Source organism: Catharus ustulatus, chromosome 10 (genome assembly GCF_009819885.2).
Source record: "Catharus ustulatus isolate bCatUst1 chromosome 10, bCatUst1.pri.v2, whole genome shotgun sequence".
NCBI lineage: Eukaryota > Metazoa > Chordata > Aves > Passeriformes > Turdidae > Catharus > Catharus ustulatus.
Window position 1 is genome coordinate 1010471 of NC_046230.1, and position 26646 is coordinate 1037116.

General features: G+C 41.0%; 1 protein-coding gene across 5 annotated transcripts in view; it reads left to right on the plus strand.

Moving 5' to 3' along the window:
* Positions 1-26646, plus strand: part of PIK3CB (phosphatidylinositol-4,5-bisphosphate 3-kinase catalytic subunit beta) — a 90037-nt gene that overhangs the window by 27249 nt on the left and 36142 nt on the right. For 3 of the 5 annotated variants that reach the window (XM_033068581.1, XM_033068583.2, XM_033068582.2), the window contains 2 exons: positions 12122-12237; positions 26213-26399. In XM_033068581.1, coding sequence (XP_032924472.1) covers positions 26247-26399 — 153 coding nt within the window. In that variant the 5' untranslated portion in view covers positions 12122-12237; positions 26213-26246. Of the gene's footprint in view, positions 1-12121; positions 12238-16119; positions 16196-23668; positions 23883-26212; positions 26400-26646 lie in introns of those variants that run through there. The other 2 variants (XM_033068586.2, XM_033068584.2) reach the window with 2 other exon arrangements.

Genomic DNA, 26646 nt, shown 5'->3' on the forward strand with positions numbered 1-26646 from the left:
TCCATGTAAGACAGATACAATGCTTTTGACGAAAGTCCTTTTATATTTTATTAAAGAATAAAACACTTTATAATATACAGATATATGCATCCAATTAAATATTGAACTTCAAATCATTTTATTGAGTTTATAGGCTTTTACAAACTGTGTGCAAACAATTGCAAAATTTCCCATGTGATTAGAGATGTCACTCTTCAGATGTGTAGAATACTGAGAGTCTTCATACTAGGCCCGCTTTACTTCCTCAGCACTTTGGATGTTCTTTTTTACATTTGCTGCTAGTGGTAGTAATGTAAGGAGATAATACTTTTTTTAATAAAAAATTTTTTTTACACTTGAATTAGGTGACCTCTGGCTATGTTGAAAATTGTAGTAGGCTCAGAATAATGACCTAACTCTATTTTTATCTGACTAATAATAACAACAGCAGCATTTTGTTTATGGAATTGTTGCTTTAACTGTTAGGATACCATTTTTTTAAGTACTCAGTGTCATTCTGTACAAATTAGAGTCCAGCTAACATAAATACATAGCAATTGTTTATTTGCATTCTGCAGTCTGTTTTGATAACTGGGAGCTTGTTTCCTCTGGGTGCTGTAAATAAATCTGGTGCATGAAGAGTTGCAGTGAGAGGGAAGAGCAGAAAAGTTCTGCATAAAAAGGAAGGGCTGTTTAGTAGAGTTCTTCAATGAAAGCAAGTTTGGAAGAATGTGAAGATGTAACTTAAAGAGTTGGATGTAATGTTAAGACCACTATCAAGCCCTTTGCTCACAATTTCTTGTAATGAGTAGTTAGTGGAGCTCTGCAGCAGCTCTGTATCATTCAAAGCTGAATGCATATCTTGGGTGCTGTCCTAATTTCTATCACTGCAAATATGTTGTATTGCAACTCACTTTATAGTCAACTTGCTGGACACCCCAAAAGGACTAGAGTCCTTATTTGTTTCTACATTTTGAATAAAGGACTTCTCTGTGTGTATTATTTCCCATACTCCATTTGGTTTAACTTAAAAGCTTCAACATTAATTTACTTGGGTGAGAAATACTCTGAGTAAAGCACTGGCTGGGGATTTGTAATAATTGGATTCTATTTTCAAGTGTGTCACAGGCTTTCTGTGAGTTCAGAGACATTGGGTTATCCTGATGTGTTTTTATCTGTGCATCGAGGGTGAGGCAGTTTTCTTTCTTTGGTTTCTTTTTATGGTAAACTTGAGTTAATGTCCCTGAACAAATATAATGGGTGTGACACTGAGGGACAGTTGGTGATGGGCTTGGCAGTGCTGGGAGAAGAGTTGGACTCCATCATCTTAGAGACCTTTTCCAACCTTAACGATTCTAAGTTTCTCTGCTGCTTTAGGATGAATGCGAGCACTTAATTGAAAAATACTTTGTAGCAGCTCTGGTGGTTGAAATCGATGACAAATAAGTTCTATGTGCTTTCTATTAGGATAGAGAAAAGGTAAATGGATTTTTAAGTAGCCCCATTTAAAAAAAAATCCGTTTTAGTGACCACATATAATTGTTCCAGCTGATGCACAGTCTCGCTTTGATAACTGTCAGTGAAAATCTTTTTGTCAAAAGAAAATCTCCATTATTGCATTAAAAAAAAAAGGAGAAATTATTCTTAAAAAGTAGGTAGAGACAGATTTTAGTGCAGCAACTAAAGTATTTTTAAAGCATCACTTCATAAGATTAAAAAGTTAGTCTTTAGTGTATTCTTGTCATGGGAATAGAAATTTGAATGATTAACCCCTTTCTATTTATAGCTGTTTTCTGAGTTATTTCTGTTCCAGTTAACTTCCAGGTAAATTTTATGAGAAGGTAGAGCAATTCTTGCCTTATTCTATCTCTGCAGCTCATCATTTTAGTATCCTCAAGTTGCTTTCATTTTAATGTGAATTTCACAAACCATGACTAAATTTTCAGATTGATTTGTAGTTTGATAACTTGACAGTTTTTATTGTGTGCAACTACAGGATTTATAGAGGCCTTCAGCGTTTGGTGGTTCCTTTTGTCTTCCCATCACTACTCGCCAGTTTTTAAAATCCTGGTGTATGACTGCTTAGGGGTGAATTCCTGGGGGTATTGCCTCAGGAGAATGAGAGGTGCAGGCTCTGTGTGCTGTGCTGATAAAGCTTGAAGGAACAGGACAATATCTACCAATTTCTGAGAAAGTTTTCCACTCTTTTGATGCCCTAAGCTGCTTCTTCATTGTTGATTTAACTGGGACCTGTTGTCCAGGAAAGTAGCATGCTACTCTTTGGGTGGTTTTTAGCTCTATTTGTGCAATAATAAAGGGTTTTTACCTATGTAATGATAATTTTCTTGAATAAGAGGCAGTGGTTTGATGTCTTATACAAGAAGTGTTCTTCAGAAATTACAGCATTCCTGAAACCTTTGCCTCAAACATCTACATTTTGGTGATTTACAGACCCAGTTAAGCTGAAGAAAGATTCATTGGGGTGTGGTGGCAAATTAAATGATTTGTTGTTAAACTTTCTGTTGTTCTGTGATGTATTTTTTTTTCTTCCAATGTACTGATGAGAAGTAAAATAGGATTTTAGAGGGGCTTTGTTTTTCTTTCTCATTTTTCTTGGGAGAAAATTTGAAAGGAGTTTAGGGAAATAGTTTTTGAGCTTTTCCTTGCAAAATCACTCTTCTGCTGTTGAGTATGGTGTTGAGAAATTTCTGTCTTGGTCAAGCCATGGCTGTTTGTGTGACAACTGAAAAGCCTTTGCTTTCAGTTGCAAGAGCCACTTTTTTGGTGTCTGATTTTGTCGTATTTTAATAATTGCTTTCTTAAGTGTAGATGCTGCTGCAACAGCAGCTCTTTTGTGTGCCCAGTTTTACACCCCTTGTGTCCTACTGCTCCTGCAGTTTGGAGCTGAAGCAATAGGGGTGCAGAATGCAGTGAAGTTGTCAAAAGAAGGTCTCCAGTGATCAGCTCTGGGAGAAGGAGCTCACATTCATTTATCAGGGAGAGGGTGGATTTCAGAGGCCTGTTGCCAGAAGGTGGTGTAAATACTGGTGTCATAACTGAGTGACAGCAGGAGGATAAATGCATTGGCCATAATGTATCTGCTGCCTCTCCTGCATCCTTCCACACCTTGCATCTGAAAATGTCAGAGATTGTCATTTCTTGGGGCAAGTCACAGCTCCAGCACTGCTCAGCTCTGCTCCTTCTCAGAACAGGGAAGGGGATTTCTCTCTGAAGGGCTCCTGACACCACAAAACACTTTTGCTTCTCTGAGAAATAGGCCTGTGGAAAAGGTAGCTGGTGAATGGACTGAAACCTTTTGTTAATGAGGGAAGCCAGAAAATGCAGTGTGGTCTAAATGACTGAGCTGAGCACTGCAGCTGACGAAAATAGAAGGGTTTGTGTTGGTCAGTTTGTTCTTGCATCAAGTATTCTGTAATTTTAGGTGCTATGTCCAAAGGCAGTGTAAAATATGTGAATACTATTCAAATCTTACTTTTGGATCCAAATTCAGATTTAAACTGTTGGTTTGATGACAGGAGGATTGTCTTTTGGGTTTGTTTTTTTTTTTTGTGATGTGTTGTTGGTTTTGGTTGGTTTAGAGCTTTGTTTGCTTGTTTTTGTTTTGTTTTTGTTTTTGAAATCAAGCACTCCTTTGCTTTTAGCCTGGGATTTGAAATTCAGATTTAGAGTTCTTAAATTATGTTGTATTATAAATTGTCATGCTGAAATTATGCTTCATATTTTAAATATTTTTTCTATGAGGCCTCACTACTTGAAAGAGGAGGGAGTGGGCAGCAAGAGCAGATTAAAATGCACATTTTTATTATCTAAAAGAGCTTGAGAGATTTGATTTTGAGTGTTGGATATAGCTGGAGGTAAACTGCATTTATGAGATGCTTGTACTTTTCTTCAGCACTGGAACTAGTGATTACTTCTAGTTTCAGATAGATTTACTGTATGCATGTTGTTAGCAATGGAATGCTGTTACTACTATGTGGTAATATTTGGAATTGAACAGCAAGTTGACTACAACAGCATGTCAGTAAAATGCACTTGGGTATTTCTGTGTTGGTTTATAGCCTCTTGCAATCCACACTTGGGAGTTTATTTTAATCATAAAGAACAAAGCTTTCCAAGTACCTGGAGCAGGGTAAGCAGTATCTTCACAAAATGGCTCATAATAATTAATTACTGAAAAATTGTTCAGTCTTGCTTTTTAATTCTGTGTTCTCATTTATATGAATTCAAATATGAGAACAACAAAAAGCAGAATTTGGGAACGAAATAGAAGTAAATTTGCATAGTTTCACCATATTAGGCATTTCAGAGACTGTAACTGGGAAGCGAAACATGGGGACATGAAAGTAGTGAAAAAAATAGACTATGCAGATCACAAGAAACAGAAGTAGTGCTACTAACATTTCAGGTAACTCAGTAATTTTGATGGGATCTTCATAGAAACAGGATGAAGACTCACTGCTTTATTTCTCTGTTTAAAGTACAGGTAAATATTTATTCATGTAGTAACTTCTGGGTGGAACCAGTTGGGGTTTTTCAGTGTTTTTATATCTATCAAACACTAATGAGTAGAAAATGCATCAGCAATAGGGGCCATGTCAGGTGTTCTTGCATTTGGAGGAAATGCTTTGTCAGTCCTTATGCACCTTGAGCCTTTTAGAGTTTAAGGCAATCAGAGAGAAATCATGAAAAAGGACATCATAAACTTTAGAATGGCTGAAAATGTCTCATTGAACGAATGTAAGATTTATTAAGAGTGATGGTGTGGGGGTAATTTTGTTTGAGAGCAAGTCCTTGTGTTTTGCCCAGTTATTAACTCTAGATTCAGGAGCAGCTTAAAAACCAAAAGTATGGGATGTAATTGTGTTGTGATAGAAGACCAAAGAAACAGGTATAGGAATTGCTGTGCTGCTGGCAATTAATACCCCTGCCCTTGCCCCTGAGACTTCTGTCCTGAAATGTTGCTTTGGATGTAATGAAAGTCCATGCAGAATCAAATATTTTATTACTGCCTGCAGCCTGTTTTAGGAGAAAAGCTAAATTTGGGTGGCAGGGCTGCTGAGAGTATGCAGGGATGGTAGGCAGGCTGGTCGGGGGTTCATTGACTCCTGCAAACATCTCTGTAGGTGTCACAAGGGCTTGTGCAGGGTGCTGGTTTTGTCTGCACCTGCCTAAACTGCTGCTCAGTGGTTAGGCTGGCTCAGCTCAAGCCTTTGGACCTCATACTTCACATGTCAGTGAGGATTTCTTGCACATTGGAAAAGTTAACACATACCATCCATTTTAATATTTTGTGGAAATCTGAATTATATGTTTATCACACTAAAATATACAAGTTATACGGGGCCAGGGCATTGGCCATAAAAAGCTGACAAATTATGCTGTATCAAAAGCAGTTAAAAATTATTCCAAATTGTACTATATCAAAATTAATAATAATTGGCAAAAGCCAATAGACAATAACAAATATAACTAAAACCATCAACATAGTCAAATAGCATTAAAAAAACAAATATAAAAACTCTACTTCTAACCCTTCAACTATCAATAACTGTCACTTACTAAAAACACAAAACAAGAAGCTGTTATAAAAAAACCCACACTACCCTCAAAACTACACGTACTCTAAAAGAACAATTAGAATTCAAACCAAATGAAAGAATTCCCAAAACATATAAACAAATTTAAAAAATGTTTAACTATATATAATCTTTATAAATATATATTTAACCAATACAATAAAAAACCATATTGTAATTAATGAATGTACCTCTAACTACAACTACGTACCCAACACTGTAACCATTGATTTTATCCCTTACTAAACTTTTTAAAATGTTAGAGAATAGAACCTGTTTCTCACACACATGTGTGGGTGAGGATTTCTGGGAAGAGGAACACTGCTCTGTGACCACAGCTTCCAGTTCTTCACTGCTGTCAGGCACATGGAGTGAAGCAGAGTTAGAGAAGCTGCGGCCCTGGCATGGAGGTGAAGTGATGTGTGTGCCCTGGGAGGAGTTACACCTTCCCTTGGCTGGATGAGTGTGCTCAGTGGGAACTCTTCAGTTCTTTGTTCTTCTCGGAGCTGCTGAGCCAGCTGGGTGATCCTTGTGCCCTGTGCTGGGTCAGAACTGGAAATGAGCTGGAAAGCATTGCCTGCTTGACTCCGTGTTTGTGAAGCAGGCTAAAGCACATCTAAGCACTTGTTTGTGAGTCATCTGAAATCACAAAAACACTGCTGTTTTTCTAAAATGGTCACGCGCAGCCTTGAACTTTGTGCTTTTTGAACCATAGAGTAGCAAACAGAGTACATCCTCCAGCCCAGAGCCTCTCCTAGGATGTTTTCTCATTCTGCACTTGTCATCAGAACGGGTCAGCACTGGCAGCCAGCCCTCGACTGCTGAGGGCATTGCAGGGTCTCCCTTAGCAGAGACTTTGCCAGTCTCCATCTCAGCTCACTACTCTCAGGTCAGGGAATTACTGGCTGCCTGGCAGAGTGTGGGAGGAAAATGTGCTGTCTAGGAGCCTCTTTTTGTTAAGTTTCCTTAACAGTGATGTGTTCCCCTTCTTTGCCCAGAGGCATTTCTTTTGAAGGTGACAGAGCAGAAAAAAAAACAATAAAAAATGTACTATTTTTGCTTAGATTTCAGTTTGTTGATCCTAAATAGTGCAGGTGATTCCTTCTCATCTGGAACTATCTGTTCCTTGCTGCTTTAATGAAAAGTCCTTCATTTTCAGTGCCAGTACATGCCAACACTCTTTTGCTCTTAAGTCTGACTTTATTGTAAGACAAAAAGATTATTTGCCTCCTAACTCCAATCAGATTGAGTTCTAAGATACAGTTACTAGGAGGGTTACTGGGTTGCTGAACCTTGAGCAGGATACATCACTGTGAAGGAGGGACGCACTCTCTTCTCCTCCTGGCTAAATTCAAATGTCAGTAACTGACACCCTGCTAAGAAATCACTGTGTTCAAAATAAAGGCTTGATGAAAGCTTGGAAGATTGTTTTGCTATTGTCGTGCAGTTCTAAACTAAAAGGGAGCTCGGCAGCATGTGTAACCAAGTGAAAAAATGATTCATTCTAAAGTGTATTAGTCTGTGCTTTTGAGTACAAATTTGTTTTAACCAAGCCTATTGGGCACTGCAGGGAATTTCACAGAGGTGAGCTAGGGCTCAGTGAGGCAGTGCTCTGGGAAGAGTGAACAAGGCTTCCTCACACTGTGATTCATTGTGGTGGGAGACAGGGCTCCTGCCCTCAGTCACCCACTGGAAAAATGTAATTATGGTATCGGCTTCTTCTTGATGGTGTAACTGAATCTAGCTTCAAATCATGTTCTTAACTGTTATCTGTTTAACTTAAAGAATAATACTGGAAAATGCTAAGTGGTCTCTGTTTTGCCCATCTTCAGGAATAAGAAAAGGTGTAAACTGACTTACAGTTCTGACTGTAAGTGGATGTCTGTTTTGAACTCATTTGGTGTTCTGCAATTTTGTCTCTGCCTTTATGTTCTTTTTCTGTGGCTGTTCTTGTGCAGTGGGAACTTATAGCTCTATTCCTGTTTGGTTTTGGTTAAAAGATTTTGTGCAAGATAGGTGGGTTTCACATTTCAGAGAAGTCTGAGGCTTTTTAAAGGATATTACTGGTCTCTGACCAAGCACCAACACCTGAGAAAGTAGAACACAAAGAAGAATGCTGTCCTGTGTGTAACAGTGTGCTGTCCATTGTCAGGATGGTGTTTTGTCTCTTGATGTTACTGCAGGAATAAGTGCCACCTTTAAAAGGTCAAAACTGGTTTGTGCTACTGAAGAGACTCTGGGCACTGCATTGTTGGGACAGTGCTTGTGTAGAGCTCTGCTGTCTGCATCAGCTGGCACACAACACTAGGTAATAGATAAAATACTTCTTTCAGATCTGGGCTTTAACCTGCATTTTCAGCCCATGCACTCAGGTGTGCAGTGTGTAGAAGCTGGAAGTTGCTGTCATTTAGGCAGATGTGCACTGCTGTGAAGTTCTCTTTTGCTCATTGTTTTAGTGCCTGGACTTGAGTTGTGATGGCATAATTACTGATAGTGAATACTGTTGAAGGATTCTATGTCTGTTATTGTTGCAGCTTAAGACTGAGTTGCTTCATATGTTTGAGTATTTTTTTTTTTTTAAGTTGAAGATACTTGGTGTATTTACTGATACTTCGTATTTACTTTTTTTTTTGTCTCTGACTTGGTGAAATGGTGAGTTTCTTCATTGCTACAGCAGCTAATTTAGTGATATTCACTTGCCCAATCTTCAGCACTATTGACATGCTCAAGGCAGCTTTGAGGTGACCAAAGCTGTGAATCAAAAACTCTAAAATACCCCAGTTGTGTATCACTGTCCTAAACATCTGCTAGTGCTCTCCTGGTGTCTGCCTCAGTGCTTTCTTCCAGAGTAAGAGGTTTAATTACAGAGAAGATACCCAAGAAACTGCTATATTATGTCATTCAACCCACTCGGAATTCCTTATCCTGAAGTAAACCTGGAACATCCTCTCCCACAGATGGATTTTTTTTGTGTACTCTGGAAGAACTGACAGAGCAGCAGCCTGTCTAATGAAGTTGTTATAGACTAGAAGACAATAGGGCCACAATTAGCCCAGTAATTTATATGTGGCATCTTACCGTGCTTATGAATGATTTTTCTTTTTCTCTTCTCTTTGTCTTTGTGAGCAGTCTATTTCCTTGATTTGTAATTGTTTATCTTGAACGTTGTGCCACACAGGAGTTTTAGGGAAAAGTTTCTGGTAACTCTTCCCCCTTTCTTTCCTTGTGATATAATTTTTTTTGCTCATACATTCATAAAAGTGTTTCTTTGGACAATAGGGAGTGTAGGTGAAGAACTGTAAAAAGTTTTACTGTGTTGTCACAGGCACTTTGATTGTCACCACACAGTTTTATGATTGCAGAATTGCCTCATAAGATTGTTAATATTTTAGAAAAAACAAGTTACGATTTACATAAAATCATTATCTATGTAATGAGGGTGTAATTAAAGGATTCATGAGAATGATTATTTTGCCAAGTGCAGCTTCTCATGCAGAAGTTGCAAGCTGAAAGGAAAAGGGTTCCTGTCAGGTCCCTGGTGGGTACTGTCAGAAGAAGTCATATGGGTGTGGGCCCAAGCTGGTTTGGTGGTGTGGTTTTGGCTGAGCTCACACCCAACAGACCCAAAAGAGAGACTCTGTTTGTAATGTCCAGCTGCCAGTGCTGTTTTTCCCATGTTCCCCAGAGAGGTGCAGTGGAGAAAGTAGTCCAGTTTGGGAGGCAATTCTTTCAAGTGTTTCTGAACTTGGAGCTCCCAAAGATGATGCATGTTTCTTATGTGGTTGGAGTCCATGGTGGCTGTTTATGGTTGGTAAAAGGCCAGCAGAATTTGTACCTTGTTGGTTGGGTGTAACCAACCTTTGGAAAATTCTCCACTCGTGGTGTGAGGGTGGAAAGTGTCCTGACTGCCCATGGTGTGAGCTGCAGCCCCTCGATACCACCTCTCTTTCACCATTCTCTGCTGCGCTGAAAAATGGGAAAGGCTGGTTGGTGAGGAAAAAAGGGCTGCACACCCTCATCCTCTAATGCAGTGTTTGTTTCTTATGCTTGACTATAGCAATGGGTGCTTTGTGCACTTTAGAAGTGGTTTAAGGTCTCAAGGGCTGGCTGATCCCCCACATTTGGTTGCAGAGGACCAGGCTGTTGTCAGTGTGCTGTGTGAGCTGCAGAGATACAAAGTGCTGTGAGAAAAGATGGGAAACAGGACAGGGAGCTGTAGTGAAATGAGAGACTGGGGTGAACACAGGCACTGTGATAGGAGCTATTCAGTGCAGTGGTTTGTTTAAGCTGTGTGATTTATAGACCCTGGGTAATTTTTGGGCACTCACCATCTGATTTGTCATCATGTGTCTAGTTAGCTATTGACCTTTAGCAGTTTGGGATATCCAACTTTTAGTCGAAGGGTATCCTGCTCCTGCCACAGGGTATTGTGCAGTTGCACACTGTGCCTCTTGTTTGAGGGGCCACAGGTCATGCAGGGTTTCTTCCTTGGGTGGAATTCTGTTCTCATGCCTGTTAGCTATAGTAGGATGCATTACACACCCTGTCCTAAGATCCTGCCTGCTTTGATTCAGATTTTTCTGATTCCACAAGCACAGATATTGACATGGCTGTAAAACATGAACTCCAGGCTGGTAGTTCAGCCTTGGTTCTGTGAGATTCATGCTGTTGCTTTGTACTTGTAATTTCCAAATCATGTAGTACTCTCTTCATTTTTCTCTAGTATTTTTTTTTCCTTATGTGTGTTCCCTGCTGTAGGCTCCTAGACATTAATTATGAGAAATTTTTGCACTAGCTCATACTTCTGTAAATAAATCCTATAACTCAGGTTATATGTGGGTTGGCTTATTGCACACCACGTGAATATCCATTTTGAGAGAACCAAAAGGTTGTGCATGGAGCAGTAACTTACAGTAATTTCACGATTACAAGCTGCACCTGATTATAAGCCACATATCTGGGTGTCGGCAACATTTCGTTCTTTGTCCATACATAAGCCACTGGATTATTAGCCGCACTTTCGTTTGCAGCGAGGATCCCCGTACAACTTTCACAAAGTTGCCAATTAGTAACAGAATTGCGGGATTGCGGGGTTTACTGGCTTGGCTTGGGGCCGGGTGGGCTTGGCCCGCTTGGGGCTGCCGACGGGGCCGAGTGAGCCAGCTCAGTGCTGCTGCTCGGCAGGGGGCTCAGGGCCAGCCGCCGCTGCTGAGCTCGCTCGCCCCTGCGTACACCACTGGCACCAGGCAGCTGGCCCTGGATGGCACTGCCGGTCCTGCCACCGCCGCGTTCGCTCCCCCCGGCCCGGGGCTGCCCTGCCAGGACCAGGTGGGCTCGGCTCGGCTTGGGGCTGCTGCTGGCTCGCATTTCCGGTTGGCAAATTTCAGAACTTTTTTTCATATATTGGCCGCTCTGGAATACAAGCCGCACTTCCGGGTTCGGACCAAGACTTTATTCAAAATGGTGCGGCATATAATTGTGAAATTACTGTAACTTTTTTTTAGACTTAACTACATGGGGCAGCAAGTATTTATCCCGCAAAGCTACCGAAGAGTCTGAGTTGCTTTAGAGGTCTCCACATGCCAATTCCTAGAGAAATTCTGCTCTGAGTGGGACGGGGCAGTGAGATCCCTCCCACCTTCATGGTCACCATCCTGTGTTGAGTTCTCACGAGCACAGTGGGACCAACTTGGTGTGGTTTAGAAAAATAATTGTTTATGGGAAGTGCAGTGTAGTTACACATCGTGTGCTCTGTGGCTTAGCCTACAAACCTGGGGATAACATCAGTGCAAACTGACAGCACTGCTTGGTGCTCAGGGGGGACTGAAGTAGTTTTTGTCTATTCTGTTTGTTGAGAGCTTGATTTGCAGGGTAGGGCTAAGGAGGATGATGTTTTGTCTCTGTGGCAATGTCTTGCCCTGTACATCTGCAGGGTGTTTGTTGCTCAGAGACCTTCTGCACCTTTCACATGTTGAACTATGAATAGGAATATGGGATCACTTGTGTCATCAACTCAACTTCTCCATAGTAGAACTACAGATGACATGCTCTTAAAAGAACCCCAAAACAGCAAACAAACAAAAACCACCACCAAAATCAGCTTACAGTCCAGAGGAAAATGAGAAAATGTGCATAAGATAATGAAGGCAACTCTCTCTCCCTTTTTTTTTCGCTTTAACTGCAATGGACATCGGCTGGTCTGATTCAAATTGAGTGCACAAAAATTTGAAAATATTTGTAGCAGCTAAGAATGTTTCTGACTAATTCATGACAATAAGACTTATTAGAATAAATGGCATATTCAAATACTACTTCCCTTTTTTTCCTTTATGGTAGCAGGGTGTTTGTGGATTTGACATTCATTTAATTGTTAGATTATTCACATTGTGTAATGGGTATGTGGTGCTGTAGTATTTGAAGGTAGTAAAATATAGTGAATATTTAGGTATTTCCAGACAGAAAGTTGGTGCATCTTTTAAACCAAATACAATTTGCTGATTTTCTCATTTGGTCAATTACATTATGTTGTGTTTTGCTTTTTTTAGATCACATTGAAGTCATCTTGTGGAATCTTCTGAAAAAACAAGAGTAATAGGAAGAAAATGTTTAATAAAAGTACCTTTGTTACACAGTCAGACTGAAACAGTAAAGATTCATTGGAGTAAGTATGACAGGGCTGGGATTTTTTGGGATTGTTTTCTGTTATATTTTGCTTGTAAAGTTAGTATGGTTGTTAGGCTTTTTTGTATTTAACTTTGTAATATTAAAAATATACAGTAATTTCATGAATACAAGCCGCACCAATTTGACCAAAATTTTGGTGGAAACCCGGAAGTGCGGCCAATATTCCGGGGCGGCTAATACATTAACAAAATTCTAAAAGCTGCCAACACGGAAGTGAGAGCCCGCGGCAGCCCCAAGCCAAGCTGGAGCCCGGCCGGCCCCGGCTGAGGTGGGAAAGCCTGGCAGAGGCGGGGCCAGCAGTGTGGGGGGCGGGCGGCAGCGCCTGAGCCAGCAGGGCGGGGCAGGGGGGCGGCAGAGCCGGGTCAGTAGGGCGGGGGAGCCTGGGAGAACTGGGGCTAGCAGTGCAGGGGAGCATGGCAGAAGCAGGAAGGCCGGCGGGTGGGGCTGCCTGGCAGCGGGGGAAGCCCAGCAGAATCGGGACCAGCAGCGTGGGGGAGCCCGGCGGTGCGGGGGCCTGCAGTGCCGGCCAGGGCGAGGAAACGCGGCAGCGGTGCAGACGGGAGGGGGCGGCCGGCGAGCCGGGCGGCGGCGGCGGCAGCCCGCCGGCAGGGCTAGGGAACGCGGCGCGGCCGGCGAGCCGGGCGGCGGCGGCGGCAGCCCGCCGGCAGGGCTAGGGAACGCGGCGCGGCGCGGCCGGCGAGCCGGGCGGCGGCGGCGGCAGCCCGCCGGCAGGGCTAGGGAATGCGGCGCGGCCGGCGAGCCGGGCGGCGGCGGCGGCAGCCCGCTGGCAGGGCTAGGGAACGCGGCGCGGCCGGCGAGCCGGGCGGCGGCGGTGGCAGCCCGCCGGCAGGGCTAGCGAACGCGGCAGCAGGGCGGTGCTGACGGGAGAGGGGGGCCAGCGAGCCCGGCGGCGGCGGCAGCACCACCCGACCAGCCCCGCCGAGCCGTGGCGCTGAGCTGGGCTACCCGGCCCCGTCGGCAACCATGAGCGGGCCGAGCCTTCCTGGCCCAGCCCCGAGCCAGTAAACCCCGCTATGCCGCGATCCTGTTACTAATTGGCCAATTTGTGAAAGCTGCGCACAGATTCTCGCGACGAACGAAAGTGCGGCTAATATTCGGGGTGCGGCTTATCTATTGACAAAGACAGCAACATTGTTGAGGCACCGGAAGTGCGGCTTATAATCCGTGCGGCTTGTATTTGTGAAACTACTGTAAATGGATGACTCTACTCATTCCAGTTGATCAACAGATAATGGACTAATGGATTTTCACTGAACCATTTTCCCTCTTGGAAATAGTTGTATCTTGTGAAATCGAGATGGGTTTCAGGTTTTTCTCTTGGCTGCTGTGTATGCTGGCTATGGTTTTGAGCAGGGAGTTGTTTGGTGTAGATGTGATTACATATAAGCCCCTATTTGCTGGAAAAAGTTAAATCATTGCTTGTATTTTCCAGGGAATTTGAAAATACACTTTTTTTTTGGTCTGTAGCTCTCCTGTCATGGCTCTTCTGAGTGGCTTTAATATTTCTGTTGTCACTATTATTTGTCCTGTATTGTAGTTCCATAATTCATCAAACTTGCTTAAGTTTTCAGTTTATCAGTGTCAGATACATCTGTCCTTCACTATTTGTAGTTCATTTCCAGCTTTTGTGAATTCTAGGCTGAAAATGTGTGTCTCACTTCTCATAAAAGAAGCCTCTCTACCTAATGCAGGTACTGTGGATTACGCTTTTTGCTACCAGATAAATAAACATTTATATCCTGATACAGTGTAGTTCTTAATTTCTGTATACTTCTTGTCCTTGAGATAAGAAATATAGTCATTTTTCTACCACTTTGCGGATTGTCAGATGTTTAAACATATTTTCCTGAGAAACTGGGAAAAAACTGCCTATGTCTGATGCATTTTACTCATGCTGTGTGGTTGTGTGAATGTCGTTCTGCAGGAGTCTCTGGAAATACTCCTGAATGCCTGGTTGGGAATGAAAAAGATCTGGCCATTAGAACTGAAAGGAATGAGAAGTCATTTTAGTTTACAAGAAGTATATTTTGACATATTGCTCTATTAGCAAGAGGAAATGACTCCTCTTAGCTTCTTCTTTAAACATAGATGTGTAGAGGGTGTCATAATTTGGGTAGAAAAATGTTTATGGAACTTAATCAGACAAAAAAAGCTTTTCATACTTGGTGTTGTTAACAAAGTGTTTCTAACTGGCTGAATAATATGTTTGCATTGATTGATTTCCTGCCTTAAAAAAAAAGATAAAATTTTCAATTCAATGTGGATTTAAAGAAGTTGACGTGTGTTAGTTTCCTTTCTCTAAGTACTTGAAAGAAATGCTACAATTTTTAGTCAGCACATTTAAATTTGCATCAGTTCCTGATGTAGGCCAAATGTCAAGTGATTCATGTGCAATGTTCTTGTGGCACCTGATTCTGAATTCTGACTCCTGAAGTTTTCAGGAGCAAAATCACGTGTTATGTGGAGTTATTTGTCTTTTACTGCCTTATTAGACTACCCAGTAGAAATACAGGCACCTGTTCACAATGTCCCAGTACAAACAAACAAACCAACCTATTTGCTGTCTGCACACTTACTTAGTTTGGCAAGTTAATTCTTGACTCTGGTAATCAAGTTACTAAAACAGAGAAACAATAAAGTTGCAACTGAGCTCCCCAATCAAATAAAATGAAGAACATCTACTGGACACAGCTTTAGTAATTTTAAATCATTGCTTTTAGGCTTATGGCTGACACAAAACTTGCTCAGGTGTTCAACAGTCAGTAAACTTTCTTTCTTCCCTCCCCCCACCCCCTTTTTTAAGAGACACAGAGAATTCCATTGTTACAACCTAAATTAATTCACATTTTTCCTGTTTGAGTAAATATTTTGCAACCTGTTTATTTGTTTTTAGCTGGACGTTTGTGTGTATTTGTGTGCCTTTCGATCATCAAAAGGTATTTTGCAATTGGATTTTTAAAGTAAAGATCATTAAAGTAACATCTGAGCAGCATCTCTATTCACAGTTAAAAAGCCAGGTGGAGGTCTTGTGAAGTCTTAGAAGCAGATGCTGAATCTCACAGCTGGGGAAAAGTAACTCCAGGAGCAGTCAGGCCCTGCTGAAGGAGTGCTGAAGGCTCCAAGGGTTGCTGCATTTCTGTGGAGCATCCATCCATGGAGACTTGCAAAATTAAGTGTGCAGACTCCTAAGCAACCTGCTTTAACTTCAGTGTTGGAGCTGAGCTTGGGACCAGCTGACTCCCAGAGGCTAAATAATCAGTAATTCCTACATAATCTTAGACATTTTTGGACCTTGTGGTGAATGGCAAGGGCTGCTTTTGGCTTTATTACCTTTTACTTCATGACAAAAGGGGATTTTAGGATTGTGTTTTTCTACTGCATGGCATTGTATTTCAACTTGTCTTTATAAATAAGTTTCATGAAAAAGGTATAAAATACCTCTAAATATTTGTATTAGAATTGAGTTGTTGGATTTCCTTCAGTGCTTGGTGTGTCCTTGGCCAGTCCTGTTCACAGAACAGCCACCTCTGAATCTGTGTGATGGGGGCATTGAAGCTGGTGTTGGAAGAAAAATAACTGCAAAAATCCAGACCAGATTATATAAGAAACAGACCAGGACATCAGGAACAATGCCTGGCCCGATGAAGCATGTAAAATTTATTTTTTGTCACTAAAGAGTATCTTTCTATTCTGTAGGATCCATGGCATCTCTGTAGGAGACTTAAGCACAGTCTGCTTGTGTGTTTTGATCTGTGTGCCCTCCTTGTAGTTGAAAATTTTAGTCCTCATTGATATTCAACTGGTTTTAATTATTTCACTGGTTCACCTCCCTCTGCAGATGCACGCAATCTGTCTGTTGGAGAATAATCCCCTTTCTTAGAGGTTTTGATCAAAATACCAGAAATAATTAAAAGGTGAATCTTTTAGTCCCTTTATGAAGAAGTATCTACTTACAGGAAAACCTGTTTCTAAGTTTTTTTATAGTAGAATATTATCTAGATTTAACATCTGCTGGTGATATTTTATGGTCTAGATCCATTTGTATAATTCCAAAGGAGAGGAAATACTAACTATTTATTTATTTAAATGTCTTATAAGTGGAATGTTTCCTTTGTGTTTACAGTGGAATAAAAAAAATATTTTGAGTGGTAGAACAGGCAAGGAAATAAATCCCAGAGAGTAGAACTAATCTTGGTTTATTATTTCCTAGTTTTGTTATCAGACTGTTAAGAAGTCAGGTATAATTCTTGTTTAGCAATGGGAGGACAAGGCCCCTACAGTTTACTTAGTACAATAAATCAATAAAAGCACAGATTATTAATGCATGTTTTCAGATTCTGAACAGAGACTTTGCATAGTAGTTCTGATAATAGCTTGGGCTGTTAGAAAGCCAGGCCTTTAGGCTGTAGTTTTGCCTACATTTTTTGAAATGATTTTAAGAGTTGTCAAGTGGCCAGGCAGCCCTGAGGCTGTGAGGATCTGTCACTGTGCCACTCCTCTTGCTTCTCTCTGCACTCTCACTGTGCTGGCACAGGCACTGATGCAGCTTTATGGAAACACATGACTCACCTGTGTTCAAATGACATCTTTATTCTGCTTCAGCTCCTCCTCCTTTCCCATTCAGTCTGACTGTCCAGTCCTCCTTCCCTTGTGCCCCCTCCATTCACCTGCTTTGTTAACCTTGGTTTTGTTTGTTTGTTTAAAATATCCAAGTAAGCGTGCCATCATTTCAATGTTTAGTCTGTTCTTGGAACTCACCATACCCTAACATTTCATGCTGGCCTCCTGATGCAATTTGGTTTTTGCCTTTCTTTTCTTGATCTTTCCATAACTGCCCCTGAAGACTTTCAAATAAAGATCTGCATTTATATTACCTCCTTACTAAAATTATCTCGAGTTTCATTTTCAGGTTGGTAAAAAAGCAATATTCCCTCTAGTTCATGAAGCATCTACAGAGCTGTGCAGGATCAAAAGGGAGTTACCTGGGCTGTGAACTCACCAGCTCAAATATTTTCCCAAATCTTCAGTCTCACCTTTCTGTTCTGGAGTGGGCTATACAAATGCAATCCCCCTTGTATCAGGACCAACTCTGCCTGCTGCTATTGAGTTTTCCAAAATACCTAAGAGAGCTGTTTAGAAATGCTTCTAAAGGTGTTTTTACCAGATGGTTTCTCACAGCCCAATTGATACAGAATACTGAATAACTGGCCTGGGCTTTTTTCCTTTGAGCTTTTTTTCTTTTTCTCTCCCTGATGCTGTTGGTCAGGCATCAAATGAACTGTTACTCATATGACAGTGCTTTTCTAATCTGCTGTTTTCTTCCATTCCTTTCTATTCCTTCCTTCTCAACCATGCAGAACTGCATCCCAGCCAGCTGAAGGGAATGTTTTATCATAGTGTCCCCAGCTTCAGTGTGATCCAGTGATTGGATACTTCCAAAGACAATTTCACAGAGCAATATTGAAGTGTGAAAGGAGTTTTTCTTCTCCCTGCAACTTACTTTACTTGCACAATTCAAAAGGATGGCCTGAAACTCTTTATTTATATTTTAATGTGTCTATGCAGTGATGTCCAGGTAGAGCAGAGGGTGGCTGTGAATTAGCTGTGAGAAGCTGATTTTGTGCTCATCATGAATTATAGGCTGCCTGTGAATTGTCAGAAGCCTGGGACCTGAGTTTTATTCACTTGTTCAGTTCATCATGAGTATTCTTTAGAGGGAGCAGCAGATGTGTGTATTTACCTGAGTATAAAGCAACAGGAAATAAAATTTTCCTTCTATCCTTATTGTTCAAGTCTGTAAGTTCTTTTGAGTCTGGAATGCCATTTTAGTAGTGTTGTTTTCTATATGTAGACTTGTTTTCCAGGAAAAAAATTCTGAAGACAATCTCATTCACAGTTTTTAAACTATCCTTTCATTGAATTGTAGAATAATTTTCATAAAATCTAACCATCTGTTCAAATAATGTTACCTAAAATTTAATTAAATTTTAATTTGTAGCCAGTTAATGTGTCTGCATTTTTTTCATATCTCTGAGTCCTGTGTAAGTCAATTGCAAATTCAGGTGCTCAGCATTTCTTGAAAACTGGGCCACTTTTATTTAGAGGCATTAATATGTGAGTAGAAACTGCATTCACTGTGGGTTTAAAATCCTGACTTCAGTTTTTAAAACCTGGTGCATAATGCTATGGGCACACCAGAGGAATAAAGCTCCAGGAGATGAACAGGCAAAATAATCGGGGATCCGGGATAAAAAACCCTGATGAAATAATCTTTGTTTGTGGAAAATTAGCTGTATTTCATGAGGAGAATGAGAGAATCTAGACTTGATGGCTGAAAGACCACTCTTGGTGCCAGTGTGAGCACTGTGAGGGAAGTAGGCCTTTGAAACAGGCCTTTCATGTTTTCTATAGATATTTTTAGAAAACTAAACGGTGATATTTTTATTCTGATTTCTGAAGGAACCCTGACAAACGGACATTTAATTTTCCATTTGATAGGGCCAGCTCATGTGGCAGTTGAAACTGCTGGGAAATATTTATAGTACCACATGATCTTTAACAAAAACTTTCCAGTCTATTTTGTACATGTCTTGAACTCTTAAAATCATTGCTATTGTAGATAGATACCCATGACATTTGTGGAGTGGAAAGATCTCCACTTTGCTGAGTTAGGCATTTGTATTTATCATCAGATTGATTGTATTTTGTTTTAAGATTTGAAAGCAGTTTGGATAGAAATTCACCTGTGCAGCTGTAGAAGGCCAGAACCTTAAGTGGGTTCACACTTTAGGACTAAATGAGAATTCCCATGCCAGGGTCTGCAGGGGTTTCCATGGTCTGCAGTGGCACACAGACCATATTTTGTTACCAGTGCATGGGGTTCTGGTTTTAAAAGATCTTGTGTGACTGGGGAAGAGTGAACAGTAAACACAGTTTTTAGTAGCTCATGTTGGAGTAGGTGAGGTTTGCTCCTGTCACATTAAACTTTTAACCAAACCTCGCCTGCAATTCATTCTCTACAACTCCCTGAAAGGTGGTTGTACTCAGGTGGGGGTTGGTCTTTTTTCCAGGTGACAACAACCAGAAGGAGAAGACACACTCTTAAGTTGCACCAAGGGAAATATAGGTGGATATTAGGAAAAAGTTTTTTACTGAAAGAATGATCAAGTACTGGAGTCATCTGCCTGGGAGGTAGTGGAGTCACCATCCCTGGATGTGTTTAAAAAAGACTGGATGTGGCACTCAGTGCCATGGTTTAGTTGAGGTGTTAGGGCATGATCCTAAATGTCTCTTCCAGGGTGGTGATAGTATTCCTCCTTAACCCCAATGTCACCCTGTGCCTGCTCTGTAGGGTGAGGGCTGTGTTCTCACCACACTGTGCTCTACACTCAGCCTGCTGCTCACAGCCTGAGCCTGCTCCCGGGCCCATGGAAAACCGGACATGTTTGTTCTTTGTGTTCTAAACTGGACATGTTTGTTCTTTGTGTTCTAAACTGGACATGTTTGTTCTGTATGTTCTAAACTGGACGTGTTTGTTGCCCATGTTCTAAACTGGACGTGTTTGTTCTGTGTGTTCTAAACTGGACATGTTTGTTACCCGTGTTCTCCATGGTGTGCCTGCGGCAGGATGGGAGGGGATGACCGGGAGGGGGAAAAGCTGAACAGCGCTGTTCTGGCTGTGGGCTGCCCTCAGAGAGAGAAGGAAACGGGAGCCATGAGGGGATGGAATGGGGTGGGACCGATGAGAGGGTGGGATAGGAGTGAGGAGGGGATGGAACAGGGATGATGAGGGATGGGATGGGAGCAATGAGGAGATGGGATGGGACAGGGGTGATGAGGGGATGGAATGGGAGTGTTGAGGGGTTGGGACAGGGGTGATGAGGGAAGAGGGTCGAGCTGGTGCCCAAAGTGCCCCTGTCACAGCCTGTGGCAGTCCCAGGCAGCTCTCGGACACTGTCCTGGGCTCCAGGAATTTGGTACAGATTGAGGAACAGAAAAGGATGTACTTCTACTGAGCTGTGAACTGGCCCTGATCTTATGCATATATTCAGACTCCTTTTCCATCTTTCTACTAGATTATTTTCCCTTGTTTCTTCTCAAGTATTTAATTTATGGCTTGCTCATCTTTTTATAGATGTTTACACAGTTAGGAAAACTATCACAATAATTGTATTGCGTAAGTGCTTAGTGTTTCTCCTGCTTAGACTACGTGATGTGCTGCTGCTGTTTCCTAGAAAATGGCTATGGTTAGATTGTCATCTTGTCTGTTCTGGACAGTAAGATACTGTTTAAACACTGCTCCTGTGTATCTGGATGGGGTGACCCTTTTCACTACTGCAAGACTTTTGTGTTTTTTTAGCCCCTTGACTGCCACATGGCAGAGCAAGCAGTAGATGTATTGATCACAGTGATGATTCTCTTGGATGCGGTGCTCAACAGTTGTAACAACTTATTGCATAAAGCAAAAATCTGGATAAGCAAAGTGCCCTTAGTTTTTGCATATCCAAGCCAAGATAGCTTCTGATATTTGTCCTTTATGTAAATATTCGTGGGTTTAATGAAGAGTAAATCCAGCGTTAGATTTAACTTGAGCTGTAGATATTTATGTGCACTTAAAATGCACCTGCGTTTAGAAGAGGTGGTGTAAAAGAAACTTACTTCTTCTGGAAAATTTCTTTTAATATATAAATGATCCTCCCCTCTAGCTTTTTGCCATGTGTTTGGGATGATAGCATACTGATTTCATCCTGAGAGAACTGACCACGTTTCAGGCGTGGGTGACATAATTTCAGATGTGAGATAGCTCTTCTAAAGACTTTTCCAAAGACTTGGTGCTCAGGAGAATAAATGCTATGGGAGATAACAGGGCATCAATATTTTTCTCTGACACTGCATTATATGTGCGTTTATAATTACCACCTTCTTTGCAGCTACTTGTGTTCTATTAGTGTTCTTCTGGATTATAGTTCAAGATAAAACACTGAACGTTGCATTGGTTTTTTGTAGGAGTCTGTACGAGGCTGTTGGCAGCGGCTGGATGGTCAGGACAGACAGAGATCGCTCTATAGCCGGGTCTTGGAACTTGTGTTTATTGCAAAAGGGCATGGGTGAAAGGCCCTGCCTGGAGCTGCAGCCACAGCTCAGAGCAGGGCAGTGAGAGGGTACAAGAAAAAGGCAAGAGAGAGAGCTAAGAGAGTGGTAAAAGAAGGAAGTAAGGGAGTAAGAGCTAAGAGAGCGAGGTTCCCATTGCAACACAATAAATCTTCTTCTGTGTTGAATATTCTAATTTCCACTAACCAATCTAATACAAGATACAAATCCTATAGCATTTTCATACAGCCTGTAAGAATCATTACTTTACCGTACTATATTACACTTTAAACCCTAAAAACGACTCTTTGGACCCCTTCTGCCAAGCTAGCAGGGTCTTCTCTGACCTTTGGACCTGCAGTCCAGCAGAAGGCATTGTTCTATCAAGGAGGATTCCTTTCAGCCGGCCATCCTATTGTCTTCTAGTTATTTAGTAACTAAGGTTTGGTATCTCAAAGATGGCTTTCATTTCAATCTCACTTATGGTTTCCATATTCTCAGAATTTTTTGCTAGGCAATCATATTTATAAGGTTTTCCTGGTTCATCCTTCCCAACAGATTTTATGTTGGTGTTCTTTTAACAAGAGAAAAACAGATCTCAGAGGATGAGTGATAGGGGATTTGTGGTGAGTTCAGAAGTAAGGGATTTAATGACACAGTGTGAGTTTCTGTAATTGCTACATTCTTCCAAAAGTTGGTTTTAGAAGAACTTATCTGACACAGATAAGTGCTGAGTGTTGGCAATTCAAGTGGATTTGGTACTTTTTGATGTCTAAGTCTTTTTCTGATATGATAAATTATTTTCAAAGGAGAGTTCATTGCATTGTTACTCCATGTCTCATTTCTTGTAGTGCTCCAGACAAGCTCTCTGTGAGCATGTTCTTGGGCAGCTCTTAATTTCAGGATAACCTTACAAACTCCCTCCCATGCTTATCCTTTGTATCTCCTTAGTTGCCACTGTCTGATGTCAGCTATTTGCACCTCCTGGATTTAATCCCTGTACATGTGCAACTTAATTACCTAGTACAGGTGTGCAACTTAACTGCCCAGCACAGGTAAAATTGATTTAATTCCTGTGCATGTGCAAGTCAACTGCCCAGCACAGGTAAAATTGATTTCACCAGCTCTGGCTGCAGTGTGGGAAGCCTTTGCAGCTGAGTGGTCCTGGGCTCTCAGCAATGTCCTGAAGGAGTCAGGATGGTTTTGAGCTTGCCACAATATAGTTTGCCTGCCTTCAGGAAAATGGGCGGATAGTTTAGAAAGAGAACACAGCCCCAACGTATAACCACAGCTTCTGAAATCCTACTGATCCTTTAGTCTAAAGAATAAGTCTGGAACTCTTGGGGATGTTCTGAATGCCTGGGTTTTGTTAATCCAAGACTTACAATTTTAGTTCTGTTTTGGTTAGGGACAAAACATGACTGGGCTGCAATTCACATAAAAAATATGTGCAGCTTACTTTTGACTGTGTCTCTCCTTAAACTGTTTTAGAAATCAATGAAGAAGCAGCCTGCTTCTGCTAGCCCTTCTCTTTCTTTGTTTTTTCCTTTTTTCTTTTCAGTGGTCTCGTTGATTGAATGATGAGATGTACTTTTGCTGGGAGATGGGGGGAAAGCTGTGAGGTCTCCTGGCTTCTGGAATGAGGCTGTTAGCACCACAGCAAATGCTTTTGTATGCCTAGAGATGGCAGGTCCTTCAAAAACCACAAGAGCAACGCCCAATTGAGAAATCCTCTATTAGGGCTTCTTCTTTGTGTACATTATATATATAAATGTGAAGATAAGTGATAAATTTCCTTTTTCTGCATGTGTTCTACTCATCTGTGTTCCATTTCTTTTCATTAGTGTAAGCATCTCTGGCAGAACCGCTGGTATATTAAAATACAAATTGATAAGGAGGGTGAGTGTGTGGGCACACACACACATATAGGAATCTGAAATTTGCGGGGTAAAGCTTAGAGAAAACTTACACTTTACATGGGAAGGTTTGAATGCTGTCTGTCAATACTACCTGTGCCTTGGAAAAGCATTTTATATTGGGCTTTACTCCTGTGAAATTCAAAGTCATCTATTAGACACTTGAGGAGCCAAGGTTAAGTGCTGGTTTAATTACTTCCTTCTTTTGTAAGTGAGGTTGTTGTTGATGTGGCAGTGGGCAGGAATAGCTATGAGGTTAACAGCCTGAAATAGTTTTTTATTATTATTCGAATTGTTGTTTTTTTCCTTTAGCTGGCAGTTGTTTAAAATGTCTCTGATGCTGTTACTCCCAATCCAGATGGCTTTTTGCCTTTGTTTCAGTTCCTAGATGTGATATTGTTAGTCACCAGTGCCACCACACATCTCCCAGTTGGGGCTGTGACTCATCCCCAGAGCTGCTGTGGGTTGGCAGTCTCCTGTTTCTCAGGATCAAATCTGGTTCTCTCTCGGCCTCTGTGATGTCAGCTCTTGGGGCAGAAACAGGGTGCTGGCTGCAAAACACACTGACCTGCTTCCTTGAGGAAGGAAATATTAAGTAAGTGCCTGAAAGCATGAATAGCTCCTCAGCATGCTCAGATTGGCGAAATGGCTTCTCTTCCCTTTTTAATTGAAAATGCAAATGGAATTTTAAAACATTCTTGTGTCTGTGCTGGAAATCTGTAATTATAAACAAGTACGAGACCTTTATAACTCTGTGTTGTGGTGTTTGGGCTCCAGAATATGGAGCAGCATTTTTAGGTCTTGTTTCTTTGAACATTTTAAACTCTTGTTGGTGCACTAAAGTGGTTTCAACAACTGCAACTGTGAAAAACATCTGAAAGGATGAAAATAGCAAAGGTACACTGAATTAAAGAGAAAGGAACTGTACACAAAATAACTACATAAAACAGATTTCCTTGCTGCTGTACCTGTCCAAGTAATGCTTTGTAATGGAAATACCTCTTTATTTTACCCTCGTGGCCACAGAAAATAACTGCAAATATGTGCCTCCAAATATGAAAAATATATAGTAGTAGTATTTTTCACTGACTGCTAATTTCAGTTAGAACAGAATTGCAGCCAGCATTTTATGAGTACAAGTTACTACATGGAGGAAAACAGAGTATCCCATTAACTTAGTAGCTTAGTGGAAAATATACTGATTGGTAATGAGGAATTACACCTTTTGTCTGAGTTTGTTTTTTGGGTAGATGCTATGTTATTCCAATAATGATGTCTGTGCTGGGTGCAATGATGGAGAAACATTTTATTTCTTTCCTTTAGACAGCTTAAAGCTCATACACCATGCTGAACTTGATGAATGGATGGATTTGTAAACTGTGGTATTTCATATCAAATACCTTCATATATAATTTGTTATTTTTACCACACCACCACATCCAATTATTTTTGCTTTAATTCAATCTGCTCAGTGTAGTGGACTTCTTTGGAGGAAAATGTGGACATAATGGTGGTAAAACTATTATTTCATAGTAATGATGGTAGCAGCTCCCTAATTATTGTTTCTATTGAGAAAAATACTTTTCCTTATGTACTTATGCTTTCTGAAATTTTAAGGTGTTTTATTTGGTATTAATAAAAACTCTGGTATATTTTTATCTAGTAAAAACAAAATATTAAATGATCCATGCATTAGTGTGGTTGCAAGATGTGTTGGCAGCTTGTGCTGGTCCTCACAGCTTTGCTAAGTCCAGATGGAAAGGTGTTGGAATGATTTGGGTCTTGTTATTCAGTTTATTTACATGGCAGTTAGAGGCAGGGTGGAGTTTGTTGTCAAATACCTGAGGCAGCTTTGAGCTGGCAAGTTGATTTTTGTGTTGCTGGCATCATCTATTATCTGTTGTGGGGAAGGGAAGGAGTAATTGAAATACTGGAAAACTGCGAGTAGAGTTGATCATTCTGACATTTTCTGTTACAAAGGGTGATTTTCCCACGTCTTGTGCTGTTCAACAAGAATTCAAAAGATGGAGGGGTAACTTGTCTGTTAAAGTGCTTTATAACAGTGTTTTGCAATGCTTCCCATCCCTTTGGCAGCTGAAGAGCATTGTCTGGACGCTGAGGAAGGTAAAGGATTCAGTGAGCCATGGCTGAAGGGAAAGCTCAGCTTTCAAGAGTGGTAATCAAAAAAGAAGATGGAAAGGTCAGAAAATCTGGTGGTAGCATCAGGAGTAAATAAAAATGTCCTGAAATACAGAGGACAAACAGTCAGAAAGTCAGAGGAGTGAACTGGAGGAGATGACAGGCAGGGTTTCCTCCTGCCCTGCAGTGGATGCAGTTCCCACAGTGGGTGGAGTTCAGTGATCATTCTCTAAGGGTGAAAACAAATTGAGATAAGTGTCTTTAGAGGAAAAGGACACTTTCTAATAGAGTTGAAGAATTTTTTCCTGCTATTAAGACTGATTTTAAAGGTGAATGTCACTGACCACATTCATGAACAACTAACAAGAAATTTGCAAAAAAATAAAATAATGAAACTGATCATGAGTTTTCATATGAAATATTGCCATTCTTCACCCAAGAAGTTTATTTTGGTTGTGTTTTACACAGGTAAAGTTTTAGAGAGAACTTGAAATGAATTTCTAACTTTGTTTCAGCTAACTTCTAATTAGTTTTTCCTCTTATTACTTAGTTTTAATGATATAAACATCTCAACATTAGTGCTTTGCAAGGCAAATAGTTTTATTATATTACATAACATTAATGAGTAAAACTATGCTTATGTGTTTGCAATACTGGCATTTGAGACCTCAGACTTGTAAGCTGAGCTGTACAAAGCAGGCTTATGTAAACCTTCCAAAGACTTTAAAATGTGTGTCTAATTATAGGAGGTTAAGTATATTGAATTTTAGTTTTTTTTCCCCCTAGGGCCATGTGGTTATGATATTATTGAGATTCCATAATGCCTCCTGCCGTGACAGACAGCCTTGACATCTGGGCAGTGGATTCACAGATTGGTGCTGATGGCTCAATATCTGTGGACTTCCTGTTGCCCACTGGAATCTACATCAACCTGGATGTCCCTCGAGATGCTACCATATCTCAGATTAAACAGGTAACACCAAACGGGCAGTTCACTAAGGTTTGGAATGAGGACTGGTTCTGATTTTGACATGCCCTCTGGCAATTCAAGTAATGAATTTTAGCAGGCATAGAAATGAGGTACTGAAAGCACGTGCCCAGCAGATTGACTGATAAAGAAGTGGGGAGGCTTGGGCAGAGGCTAAGGTTTGGGAAGTTACAGTTTGGCAGAGATTATTCTAACAGCTCTATATTAATGCTGTGTTGCTGCTCTGAACTTT